General features: G+C 41.0%; 1 protein-coding gene across 1 annotated transcript; it reads right to left on the reverse strand.

Annotated features, from left to right (window-relative positions):
* Positions 1 to 684: 684 nt before the first annotated feature.
* Positions 685 to 1,278, reverse strand: LOC122030094. The gene is made up of 3 exons (XM_042589282.1): positions 1,045 to 1,278; positions 896 to 993; positions 685 to 727 (listed from the first exon to the last, which is right to left on the reverse strand). Exons 1-3 carry the CDS (start codon positions 1,276 to 1,278, stop codon positions 685 to 687), a joined length of 375 nt encoding a protein of 124 aa, XP_042445216.1.
* Positions 1,279 to 14,160: the final 12,882 nt, after the last annotated feature.

Below are 14,160 nucleotides of genomic sequence, written 5' to 3' on the forward strand. Positions count from 1 at the left end.
CATTCCAATGTGTCCTTAAGTCATTTAACTTGAGTTTTCAAATTGAAAATTTCTTCCTCAAGTTGTTGGACTTGGGTTGAACTTCCATTTTGAACTGACTCAATCAAAGGACTTAGGTTAGTCTCCTACTTAAGGATTGTTACCTCCTTTTAGAGTGACTTGACTCAGAGGTTAGATTTGGCTAACTTACGCATGAGATAGTTAACTAAGTTATGCAATTTATCTATCTAAGAAGTTCTTACAGTGGGGTTAGGCCCTGCAAAAACATATACAAATCCGTGGCTTCTCTCGGATTCTATTTTTGATTCACTCTCGGTTTTAGATTCGTTGACTTGTTCCCAGGCTGTAAACGCAAGGAAGCTCGTCTGTTCAAGCTCTTCGTCAGAATCTTATGAAGAAGACTCATCCCATATTGCTTGCAGTGCTTTCTTCTTCCTTTGCTTCTTTGTTTCCTTTTGGTTCGGACAGTTGGCTTTGAAGTGTCCCTTTTTGTTGCAGCCGTAGAAAGTTACTTCAGACTTTACTTTTGGTCTTGATTGCACCGTCTTGGATTAAATCACTTTCTTGATGTCTTTCTTAGTGAATCCTTTCTTCTTTTTATAGAGTTTTAGTACAAGGTTAATGAGTTCGGTTGTAATCTCATCGTAGACTTCTTCTGAGTCTGGTTCATTTTTGGACTAGGGTTCAGTTCTGCGCTTTGCTTTTGATTCCCGCGTGCTGCTCGTTCCTGCAATCAAAGTAATACTTTCTCGACCTGAGTAGTATTAGTTTGTTTGTGAATCTCAAATTTAGAAAATAATTCATCTTATTTTATTAAGGAGAGGTCCTTGGATATTTATAAGAATCTACCATAGATACTCACAAAATATTCATCAGAAATGCATTAAGTGCATACCTGATTATATCGCAGTTTTTCACCTTCTGACCTATTGCATGAAGGTCATTTAGTAGGTCCTGAATCTGTGCGTGATGTTGGCTTGCTGACTCACCTTCCTGCATTTTTATGTTATACAGTTTATTTAAAATTAAATCACATTTGCTTACCTTCGTGTCGGAAGTTCTCTCGTGCAGCTTGATCAACTTTTCCCATAATTCTTTAGCGCTTGAGAACAGGCCGACTTGGTTCAGCTCTTCTTTTGTTAGCCTGCATTGTAGAGTCTGGGTAGCCTTTGCGTCGACCTTGATCCTTTTCCTCGTTGGTGCATCCCATTTATCGCACAGGATGAGAACTCCATCTTCGGTGGGATCAGCAAATCTCGTTTGGATGATTATCCACATCTCGACTTGCGTCTTGAGGTGATATTCCATTCGGCTCTTCCAGTAACCAAAGTCTTCGCTAGTGAAGAGGGGAGGGCGTGCAGTGCTATATCCCTCTTGGTAGGCCATTTAAAAATCTAGCACGACAAAAAAAAAATGAGAAAACTTATTCCAAGGCTTGGTCTTGGATTAGTAGTGCGGGATAATAATTTTAAATAAGCGAGCTCGAGTGGTGTTGCACTAGCTTCGAGAAAATTGAATTTTTAATTATGATAAAATGATCAGAATAAGGCAATTATACCAACTCCGATTAAATAAAACAAAAGAATTAATACCATGAAAAAAATTACTTGAATGGTGGTTTCACCGATTCGAAGCGACCCAGCTCTGATATCAATTGTAGGATTGAAAAGCGCTAGAGGGGGGGGGGTGAATAACGCTCATGGCTATTTCATTCATTTTAAAAGAATCGAGTAAATTGTAGTAGAATAAGAACAATTAATAGAAAACAATGACACAAGTTGGTTTTACTTGATTCGGAGTCTGTGACGGCTCCTACTCCAAGGCCTACACTCATTGAGTGTTTACTTTGAACAATTCACTATCAATCCAAAATATTACAAATTAAAGTACAGTTAATTAAGTGTAGTAAAAATATACCAACAACTAAGAAATCTAGAATTAGAGCATTAGGTTGTCGGAACAGTGTTATGACTTTGTCAAAATGTCTTTTGAGCAGCACACAGAAGAAGACTTGCAAATTTCTGATTTTTTACCTCTGCTCGAACTAAGTGTAGGACCGTTGGGCCGGCTAGAAGGGGGGGTTGAATAGCCCTGCAGAAATCAAAACACAAACCAACCCTTCTCGAACTCTTAAACTGACACTTGTAAAATAATCAAAGCAATAAACTAAGATCAGAACAGAAAACGAGGCACCAGGTTTTGACTTGGTTACAACCGGGAAGGTTGTTAATCCAAGAAAGATGATCGCACTAGAATTTCTCCTTCAGGCGGAGAAGCCTCTTACAAAGTTGAAGCGCACAATAGAAGCTAACTACAGAAAGCGTACAAGTGTTTGAAAGAAAAGCGTGAGTTCTGAATTGATGAAAAGCTTCTGGACCAAGGCTATATTTATAGCCTTGGTCGGGGCGCCTGGAAGGGTTTCGGGCGCCCTGGGGGGGATAAATTTTATCCCCCAACGTTCAGATCGAGTTTTGACTCGATTTGGTGAAAATACTGGGTCCGGGCGCCCCGGACTGTTCTAGGCGCCCCGGAGCCCAAAGTCAACAGCCGTTGACTTTTTCGTCATGGACCTCTTCTCTGGTTCAGTCCCGCCTCGGTCCGGTTCTTCTCCTCCGGATCCGCTCACTTGGGTGATCTCTGCCATCCGGAAAAGGGCTCACCCGAACCCAACTTCCGATCTTCTCGAGCGGGCTTCCCTCCGGCTTCTCGTCCCTCGGAATTGCCGCGTGTTTCCTTCTCGTCCGCCAGCGTACTCATCCGCAGTCTTCGTTCCTCGGTCGTTGACCTTCTCGCTAGCTGCGTCTCTTGCTCTCCGAGCAATCTTCCGCTCCGGCTTTCGTCCCTCGGAACCACCGCGCGCTTCCTTCTCGTCCGCCGGTGTACTCTTCCGCAGCACCTCGTCCCTCAGACTGCCGTCCTTCTCGCTAGCTGCGTCTTCCTCTCGACTACCTGTGTTCCTAAGCTCCTGCACACTTAGACACAAGGTTAGAAACACACAGGACCTAACTTAACATGTTGATCACACCAAAACAACCTTGGGGTTCCAACACTAAGCTTAAGTAAGCCATTGAGGGCGCCTCCAACCTCCATAGGAGGCGCCTTCAGCGAGGATACTTTTCCTGATTTCGTAGCATCGATAAGCTCCGCGGCGTCCGCTGCTTATCCACCCGAAGGCGCCTCCAAGCTCCATGAAGGGCGCCCTCCATCCAGCGTTCAAGGCGTCTTCCATCTCCTTGGAAGGTGCCTTCGTGCCTTGATGTGCGAGGCTTTCTACCGAGGCGCCTCCAAGTTCCACGGAGGGTGCCTTGGGAACTGTTCATCCGAGGCTTTAAAGTCATTTTCTCTTCCTGTAAGATGTGTTAGTCCAAAATACAAAACATACCCTGTAAAATAGAGTTAGCACAATAAAATATGAAATAATAAGTTATTTTGACAGTCTCTAGACTGTCTGGTTCTAACTACGGATTTCGCCTCCGGAAACCCTAGTTCGAACTGACGCTTACTGTTCCCTCACCGGGGAGCGCGCCCTCACCTACTCCTCTCAAGAGAGTTTACATATTGTCAGACCAGTCTTCTAGACCGATTGGACTTTTGCTCAACATCCGAGGCTTTCGATCTTCATGCTGGACATCCGCTCTGCTACCCATCCAAACTTCCACCCGGTCCGCGACTATCAGGATTTCAACCTAGAGTCCCTGACTCTAGGATTTTGCCCGAAGTGTTCGACTCGCTAAGACTGTCCGCCTAGGGTTACCACCCCCTAGGACCTAGGGTTACCGCCCCCTAGGGTTTTCCACATGCCTAACCGCAGCTAGGACTTTTCATCACCTAGGGTTACCACCCCCTAAAACCTAGGGTTACCACTCCCTAGGGTTTTCCACCTGCCTAAAATCCATTAGGACTTTTGCCTAAGATAACTTAGGACTTTTCCTGCAAGCTCAATGAACCTTATTAGACAACAAGACATCTTAACTTTTAAATCCTTTGTCATTATCAAAACACAAGTTTGATCGTCTGGTGCTTCCTGCACCAACACGTCGATCTCAAGGACAAGCCATGGAGTAGGAGCAAGCAATCTCTGAACCACATTACATCGATTTTGTTAGTGTTTGTATTCTTATTTGCTTTCATTATTTTAGTTCTATTCCTCTATGTAACTAACATTATAGGAAGACAAGTGATTTGGAGTGACCAAGCTATTCAACCCTCCTTCTAGCTGGCCACCGATCCTCAATAGTCACTAGCGTTTTTAAAGAAGAATCCTATGAGTCCCTTTTAAGAGGGACTGTTGGATCATGGTAGAAAAGTGGGTCAATTTTCGTGACCATTAGATCAAAAAAAAGGTGAACCACTCGGAAGATAGAAAATTATGCACTAGCTGTCATGTCAAGAGAATGAGATTGCTAGACACATGCCATCAATACGAGAAGCATATTTATAATAGATGTGACAGGTGAGTCATTATTCCAAAACTCTAGAGAGTGCATCAAACAAACTTTTCCTTGTGTTTAGTGATTAAGTTATTTAAAATCCGGTTGGCTTTTACTCTGGTTGGATGTTTAGGGCTTCATCCCCCTCGTCTCCCAAACGCAGTTCTTACCACATATCCGAGCATCCCAGGGTCGGCCAGATCTTTGAGTTTTTGTTACCTAAGTGGTTAAGTACCCTAGCTTCTAAGCCACTCAGTATATAAAATGAAACTAAAACACCTCCACTCAAGTATGTGGGATATTCATAAATACTAAGTTAGCAGTAGGGAGCAACCAAGTATAGGACCAGATTGAACAAAAAACAAACATGAAACAAGTTTAAGTAGAAAATAGAATAAGTTATATTACATAAGGAAAGTTTTTTTTTGCCCATGAGAGGGGTTAGCACATAAAATACATGCTACGCAAACTTTGGGAAGACGCCGGGTGGGAGTTCTTTTAAGAACCTTTGGCTATCTAAAAATCAAGTAGGGGTTTAGACACCAAGTAGTCACCTTCGCGGAGTTGTACAATCGCCCCTTCAGCTCCAACAAGAAAAGTCTTATTGATGAAGGTGACGATTGATATGTTATGATCTCATGATTGAAGGTAGATTGTTGTCTTTGTCTCAAAGCGCTTATCCTCCCCCACTTAGTAGAAAGATCATTTCGCTCAGGAGGCCATCAACTCGGATGTAGTTCTGACCAACATAGATTTAGAAGCAGTTAACTTAGATTTCGTGGCCTCTACTTCTGACCGCAGGGATTGTATGATATCTAAAAATATATATATTATATCTATAATAATGATTTAAAATGATTAAAATTAGAACTAAATAAATTTATTTGAGAAAATAAAAAAAAAATTAATAATTAATAATTAATAAGGAATTAATTGGATCATTAGTTGGTGATAGTATTAATTATTAGTTGATTTATTGATGAGGAAATTAATTGATTGATTAATTAATTAAGATGGTTAATGAATAAAGAAAACAAATTAGCATTAATCTACTTAGATTATGTTAGTTACTAGATTACTGTAGTACTTAGATTGGCTTTGTATCCTATATTTATAAGATTCAAGCTCGATTTGACATTCGGACTTGAAGACGGATAAGACACTCTACATTTGAAGTGGGTAGTTCCTAGTTTGACCTCTTTAGTTTCTTTAATATTAGTGTATGATTATTTATTGTCATTTATTGATTAGACATCAATTATTACTTATCTTGACTCCACTCTATTTGCTTCTTGCGTTGATACTTAGTTATTTGTACTTAATTTAATCTATTTGATATCCATGTAGTCTCGTTGCTATCTATGATGTTTTTCATTATTTATACATGTGCTATTATGTAGCAATACCGTAGTGTAAGATATCGAGTATTCTACTAGACCCTTGTTTGTTATTTAAGCTCATGCCTATACGCTAGTGAGGTTAGATTGGGGTATGGTTATAAAATGTTATATTAGATGTGACTATTCATTTTCTGCTTATCGTTATGTTGTTATATCCTAACAACTATTATCTCTCATTCTTGATTGAGAGAGTCGTTAATGACTGTTGGTATATCCTAACGACCATTGTCTCCCATTCATGGTTGAGAGAGTCATTAGTGACCGTTAGTATATCTTGTCGATCATTATCTCCTATTCGTGGTTGAGAGAATCGTCAACGATCATGATATATAAAACTGCCGACTAGACCAGATAGTGGTAGCATGTATTGTTGCCCACAGTTCCTAGCTAGATAACTATAGGTCATGTTTGCCCACTAGACCAGGTAGTGGTAGCATGTTTTGTTGCCCACATATAGTGACATTCATGTGCTCTGATTGCCCACTGAACTAGTTGGTGGTATCATGTATTATCACCCGTAGTCAGTATCTGAGGAGCTATAGATAACTACCTCACCCTATTTGGCCACTAGATCAGATGGTGGTAGCATGTATTGTTGCTCGTAGACAGTGGATACCCTGATCGCCCATGAGACTCATTCGTGGTAGTATGTTGTCGCGTGCAGTCAGGATTTGTTATATGTTTATTATATGCTGAGTTTATGAATGTGGTTTTTGATGTACTATATCTACTCCTAATTTATTGGCTATACCTAGTGGAGTAGGTCGGTGAAGGGTTAATATGTTGGTTATGATTTATTTAGTAGATGATTTTATGTCAGTGCTCTTACTTTTATAGTAAATATTTATTACCTAAGACTGTATTCTTTGAAATCCTTTCATTATATTATTTAAGCACTATCTTCTTATATTCACTGAGTTGTTGTACTCACTTCCCCTTACTTTTCCTCTATTTCTAAGTTAGTAGGTAGAGGATGTATCATGTCGCTAAGAAGTACTGGCTGTCGATCCCACTCGAGTTCAGATTTCTTTTTGAGCTGTTTGATTTATTTTCCACTGTCTTTATTTATGGTTGTACTTCTTAATCAAATTTTATGTTCATATGTACATGTAAACATATACACATTAGTTGTTATGAGTTACGATTTTATATTGCATCGATGTTTGTGTTGCCTTTTATTGGTTTCATATCGATTATTTCTCATATTGTCACTATTGGTGCAATCGACCTCCAAGGTTTTGATATTTGACAATGTACCTAAGTCTGGTCAATTTGACCAAGGGTTGATCTAAGCATGACTTGATATTTGAAATAAAGAAGTCTAGTCAGGACTAGATGATTAGCAAGGAAAAGTCCTAACTTGGTTAGGTAAGGGGAAGTCCTGGTGAGTGAAGCTAGTCCCTAGTGAGTAAACCTAGAAAGTTGAAGTCCTGGTGAGTGAAGTCAGACCCTAGTGAGTGAAGCTAGTTAATGGAAGTCCTAGTGAGTGAAGTCAGGCTCTAGTGAGTAAAACTAGGTGGTGGAAGTCCCGGTGAGTGAAGTTGGACCCTAGTGAGTAAAGCTAGGTAGTGGAAATCCTGGTGAGTAAAAATAAGCCCTAGTGAGTGAAGCTAGGTGGTAGAAGTCCTGATAAATGGAGTCAAGCAATGGATGTCCTAGTGAGTGAAACTAGGCAACCTTAAGGAGAGGTAACCGAGTGAAACTGGGCAACCTTAAGGAGAGGTAACCGTAGATAATGAGAAGTCTTGAAGGAGTAAACTCCAAACATGTGTGACCGACTGGTTTTCGATCGACCACGTGTTGTCGACCGGACCAGCAAATTATTAATAATGCTAACACTATTTTCCTTTACTATTTTATATCTATTATACTAACTCAGTATTTCAGGTAAGTCTTAATAGATCAGCTTAGTCAGATACTAAGCAAGACCAGAGAAAGTCCAAACAGGTATGGAGGACCAGATATTTGGCAGGTAAGTGGAGGTAAGCACTAGAGGAGAGTGTTTTAGTGAGGGTGAGTCCCAATAAGGAACTTTAGGCGCAGGTCCAATTTAGGCCCATTTCGAAAATCTAAATTGAGACTCTGACTTGATCCTTATCGTAGGGAGACATTGTCTAATTACTAAACTGCTTATTTTTATTATGCTAACTTTGTTTTGTAGATTAGATATTTAGTTTTGAACTAACACATTTTACAGAATGAAAAGAGTACAAAATTCAGGTGAACAGTACCCGAGGCACATTCCATGCGAAGGAAGGCGCCTTGAGCTGGGCATTGGAAGACGCCTTTCAAGAGCTTGGAAGGCACCTTTGATCGAATAATGCAGAAGACCTCGATGATGATAATGCACTAATTTTTTGGGATAAAACATTGCGCATTGAAGGCGCCATCAATTTTATGGAAGGCGCCTCCAATGCTCAATAAAAGAGTGTTTCGGCCAGCTTTCAAGACAACTCTTCTATAAGCCTTTGCGTATTTTTTCGATGCTCCAATCACTCTAACTGCATGTTGCTACTCTGCTACGACACTGTTGTGCCTAACTACTGCTGAGGAGTTGTCCAACACCGAGCTTGATCCGATCATCTACAAGTGTTGGGTAACAAAGTTTTCTTTGTGTACTTAATTATTGCTTAAAAGGAAAGTATAGCTTGTTACCCTTATCCTATTTTTCTTATCCTATTTTTTCTATTGTACTTATTTTCCTCTTTCGGTAGTTTCGAGAGAGGATTATAGTGAATTTCCCATCAATACGATCCACGAGATCATGGATCTTGGAGTAAGAGTCGTCGAAGGCTCCGAACCAAGTAACCAATCGAGTTATTACTTGTTTTATTTTTATGTTTAGTTTTTCGTTGTGTACTTATTTTGTAAAATGAAAAAAATAAGTTTTTTAAAAACCACATGATTCACCCCCTTCCCTTACATATGATACTATCCAACAGACAGTAGGGGGTACCGTCCGGTTTGGTGGACAAGTATACCCTCGGGGCATGACAGGGACTCTAGCTCAATTCCTTACGCATCCACCCTTTACTGTCGCTCGGATAACAAATGGGCTTAGACAGTCATCTTGACTCCTTTTGTACCCATCTCCGAGGCATGGGCAGCCTTCATCTCCTCTAGCTGAGCAGAGAGGTTCTGGACTTCAATAATTTTCTCATCCAAATCGGCCATCACCTTAGTCCACCTGACTGTTTCAGACCTTAGTTTATTCTCAATGGCTTTCAGGGTGGCCTATGATGTTTACACTCTCTCTGCTACAGCTTACGTCGATTCCTGAGCCTCTTGAAGTTGCTATTTTAACTCTCTCAAGTGGTCACGTTGAAATTGGCTTCCTGGGAGAATCGGGTGCATAAATAGAGCCTACCTTTGATAGCCACCTCTTTAGGGCCTCATTTTTCGGGGGCAATTCCGTCACAGACCAGGATAGGTTCAGCCCAACTCCCCAAAGCTACAGAGAAAACATCATTAGAGATGTTCTGAATAAAGGAAGGTGAAAAAGTTAAAACCTACCATAGTCAAATCATAAGAATAGTCATCCGCCATCTCCGCTAAAGTATGTTCGTCCGCTCAACTCATGGTTAAGTCCCAAGCCTCAGTTAATGGGCCTTGTAGTAATATTCAACCTCAGTTCGATTTGAGAGTCGATGGAAAAGTTGTTGCCTGGGTGGATGATAGGTTATATACAGTCAAAAATTGATAGAAGCTTTTCGGATGGCTGGAGGAAGCTTCAGCGGGTGGAGCTTCGACAAGGGGAGCTATTGAAAGGGGGAGGGTGAGTGTGGAGCTGGTACAATTGGAGAGTCACCCGGAAGAGACATGACCTCCTCTTGTGCTGGACTGACAGAGGGAAGAGCAGAAATTGTCAGCTCGAAAGGTTCCAAGGTCTCTGGCCAGATAGGTGTAAGATGAGGGGAAGGCATGCTGATTAGAGATGCTCGTACCTCAGGAACTTAAGTCGCGGCGATGAGTTTCACCTTTTACGCCTCCTCCTCAGGGGTGCCTCGGGATTAGATGATGAAGAGTCTTCTGATGTCGGGAGAGGGTCAGAAGGCAACTCCTCCTCTGTTATGGGCGCTATGCGGGAATCAACTGCATGGTCACTAGAAGTCATGCCAAAAGGATTGGCCGATTGTTGTTCTCGCTCATTCCGGAGAATTTACTCTTGCCGAGTTAGCTTAGCATTTTCCAATTGAAGACACTCGGTCGCTAAAGTCGCGTTAATAACGAAGACCTTAGTTATTGATAACATGACGGTTAAGTTGTTAATATTGGATTGTGAAAAATGCTAGAAGGGGGGTGAATAGTGTTAGTCAAAAATCGAAACCGAATTAAAATATGCAGCGGAAGTGAAAATGGAAATTAATGCTAACACACCAAGTTTTACTTGGTTCAGAGCCTTCGTCGACTCCTACTCCAAAGCCCGCACGTGAGAGTGCTTTCGATGGGTAATTTACTATCAATTCGTAAATATTTACAAGGACAGATACAACGGATTTATAAATTAAGTGCAATAATAACAATATACCAACAACTTCTAGAGTCTTGGAAGGCTACGCTTTCAATTGTTGGAGTCACATCACTCTATCATTGGAATTGTGTTGCTCGATCGTCGGAGTAGTGCTACTTGGCCGTCAGAGTCACGTCGTGGAGTCGCAAGAAAACAATCGCAAATTCAAGTTGTGTCTTTGGCTCTTGGTGGAAGACTGCTTATATAGGCAGTTCCGGGCGCCTGCCTTAACTTACCGTCTTGCCAGGCATCCGATCAGCCCTTCGACCTGTTTGGACTTCATGCTAGCTATCCGGTCGGCCCGTCGATCTAGCTGAATTTCCCTGCAATACTGAGTTAACACAATAGATAAAATAGTAAAGTAAGACAGTGTTAATAGATTTTAAGATTCGCTGGTCCGATCAACCGCACGCGGTTGACTGGAAACCAGTCGGTCGCATATAACCTAGGATTACCAACCCTAGGGTTGTCCAGCTTCACTCACTAGGACTTTCATTGTCTAACATCACTCACCAGGACCTCCACTACCCAGCTTCACTCACTAGGGCCCGACTTCACTCACTAGGACTTCTACTACCTAGTTTCACTCACTAGGGTCCAGCTTCATTCACTAGGACTTCCACCACCTAGCTTCACTCACTAGGTCCTGACTTCACTCACCAGGACTTCCACTTTGCCTAGAGGTCGATTACACTAACAGTTAATGCTTACCAAAAGAGTAGGGAAGGAATGCTCGGATAGGGCTTAGGCCGAACAAATATAGCAGGTCTTCATGCAGTAATTTGGGGCCCTTGAATTGTATGTCGTCTAATTTCCTTAAGAAAAGCACAAAGGCTAAATCGTGTTTATAATTCCCAAGGTCAGGAATAGGAGGAAGGTCAGATCTCTAGGCAGTTAGCCATGAAACAGACATAGGCATTTGAATAAAATAGAAGTGGGACTTCCATCCCTTATTCGAAGAAGGCAAGTCTTTAAAGAACAATGCCTTGGGGTGAGACTAGAATAAAAAAAAAACCTCGCTTCTAATTTCTTAGGTATGAAAAATAGTGGAAGTTACGAGGAGATAGAGGAATGTCATTTTTATGGCATAGAATATACATTCCGTACATAGTGTGAAAGACATTTGGTGCAAATTGTTGGAGTGGAATGTTGAAATAAAGACTTATTTCAGAAAGAAAAGAGGAGATCAGAAATAACAAACCCACTAAAAGTTGATCTTAAAAGAAAGTGACAAAACCAAGAGGAGGAGGATGAAGATGATTTTGGAAGGTAGGAATGTGGATGTGATAATTTTTGGGGATTTCTAGGGATAAATATAGCATTTCTAAGTCATGACCGTCAAAGTCCGATCAAATGAAGGTATATCAATGAGTGAATGTCTTTTGTGCCATGGATAGATGAAGGGAGATGAAAGAAGAATAAAGGAAGATCGGAGGTGGGACTTACTAATACAGGTCGTAATGAGAATACAAGTCACAAGAAGAGGATGTTCATTGATGGGAATCATTGGGAGAAAAGGTTGAATAAGATGAAGTGCAAGTAATTGGTTTCTGCAACACTTGAGGTTTTTAAGCGTAAAGACAAGAGAAATTTTCTAATCTTAACCATTTGACCAAAACAACTTGATCATTGACGACCGTTGGATTGGAAAGCAGGAAGCGTCATTGGTTCATACGAAGAAGCGCGTGTCAACTGTCGTTTCAAAGAGTGAGTTAGTGAGACATATGACGCTTACCCATAAATGAACATTTATGATGGATGAAACAATCCAAATTATTTTGCTAAAAAGTATGTTCTCACGCATCACCAGTGCATCGCTTAAGCATACTAAGTGTACCAAGTGTCTGACAAGAATTTTTCAAGGAAAGCAATGTTGACTGTAGCATTAAGGGATGAGCATAAGTGCGGTCAGCCGGTCGTACAAGTAAATTGGACGATAGGATGGATAAGACACTTGAGTTTAGTCAGTCAACTATAAACCTACTTTAACTAGATTTAAAGGGAAGGCTAGTGATATGATATGTCATAAATGATGGTAGCAAAAGGTGGAATCCGCCACGCCAGCGGCCCCACATGGTCGGCCCCACGACCATCTGTGAGGAGGTAAATCGGGAAGTTGTAGTTGGCCAGTGCAGAGGAGGGCTTTTTTTTCCCTTGACTTTGCCGAGATTCAAACCTTTGCCCTATGGTAGCAACTCTGCTTTGCACTAGCCAACTCAAGCATGCCCTGGGGGCGATATGTCATAAACGAGCCTAGAGGTGATCTGGCGGTCAAAGTCAAGGCAAGATAGCAGTCAAAGTCATAATGAGGTGGCAATTCTAGTCAAAGCATATACAGTTGAAGTCCGGGTTAAGCCCCTTAATGCTAAGGCTTGTAGTATGAGGTCGGTCGAATTCAAGGGGCCTAGCGTCCCATTGTTAAGCATAAGTAGTATAAGTCTTAGTATATGATGGGTCGACCCTAAAGTCGGTCGAGCTAAAGAGACTTGTCGCTCAACTCATTGTCCAGGTATACCGGACAACTCACCCTTTAAGGCAGTCTCTCAACATACAACCAGATGGACAAAGATCTGGTTGGACTTATAGTAGTTAAGGCGCTCAACATGCAGTCATCTCTTGGCGTATAGCTGGCCACCACAAGGGTCATTCGATCTTATAGGGCATCGTCTCCTATTTTTCAACTCTTTGTTACTGCCAGACAATTTTCAATATGATAAAGTAACATTCATCATATTGTCGATCGGTCTTCATGCACCGGTCAAATCTATGGGAGCCAACTCCTCACTTGTCAGCCTTACAATACAACCTTCAGTACAAGGCCGACTGGCCCAATGCCGGTTGGATTTATGTGGTTGAGCTCCATTTTTCTCTCGAAAGTCAGTCTCTTATTATACAGTCGGTTAGTCCCAGCACTAGCCGGACCTATGAGACTGGCCAACCGACTTAACTCATTACTTATCATATCTTCAGCATCATAGTCGGTCGGCCTAATTGCCGGTTGGACTAGAGGAACTCAGTTCCCCATTCTTATTAGTATCTTATTACATATAGTCGGTCAGATATGTGGCTGGTCGGATTACTTTTAAGGGACAACATTGTTAGGGAATTACAAGAACCCGTCTGAAAATAACAACTATTCACTAGAGAATATTCTAATATCTGACACATATAGGCAACAAAACCTTCTTATGGGAGTAGCTATTCAACTTATATCATTATTATGGGGGTTAAAAAAACTCTGGTCATACACATGTAATGTAAGATTCCTCGGAGGAAGATGGTATGCCTTTCATTACCAGACATCTTCTAACACTGAATATATTTTATCGTCTCATTATTATAAAAGTTATGAGAGATGATATAAAAAAGGGAGTTCTCTCCATTAGCGAGGTATGTTGTATGCTTGAATATGTAATATTACTGTTCATCTTCTCTATTTTTCACTTGTCATCGTACTGATTTGAGTGTCGAAAAGCCTACGCCAGAGACCCTCTCCTTGGTTTTTACCTTAACGTTCTGTTTGCTCTTTCGAGTATGCGCAAAGAGGAACTAGAAGGAATGTCAGACGTCATCATTTCTCCCTAACAAAGTCATCTCCCGGTCAACAACAGCGCCACCTACCTAATGCATCATCTCCATCGCTTTCAGACATCATCGAATTATTTATGTAAAATTTTAATATTTATTTTTTCCTTATCTTTTAAAAATATAAAAAAATCCTTTTACTTTTTTTATTATCAAAATGATGTTTTATATTTAAAAAAATATAAAAATATGCTTACCTTATTTTTTCTTAAAATAATTTTATTCTATCATTGTA

The sequence above is a fragment of the Zingiber officinale genome, chromosome 1B, assembly GCF_018446385.1.
Source record: "Zingiber officinale cultivar Zhangliang chromosome 1B, Zo_v1.1, whole genome shotgun sequence".
Classification (NCBI taxonomy): domain Eukaryota; kingdom Viridiplantae; phylum Streptophyta; class Magnoliopsida; order Zingiberales; family Zingiberaceae; genus Zingiber; species Zingiber officinale.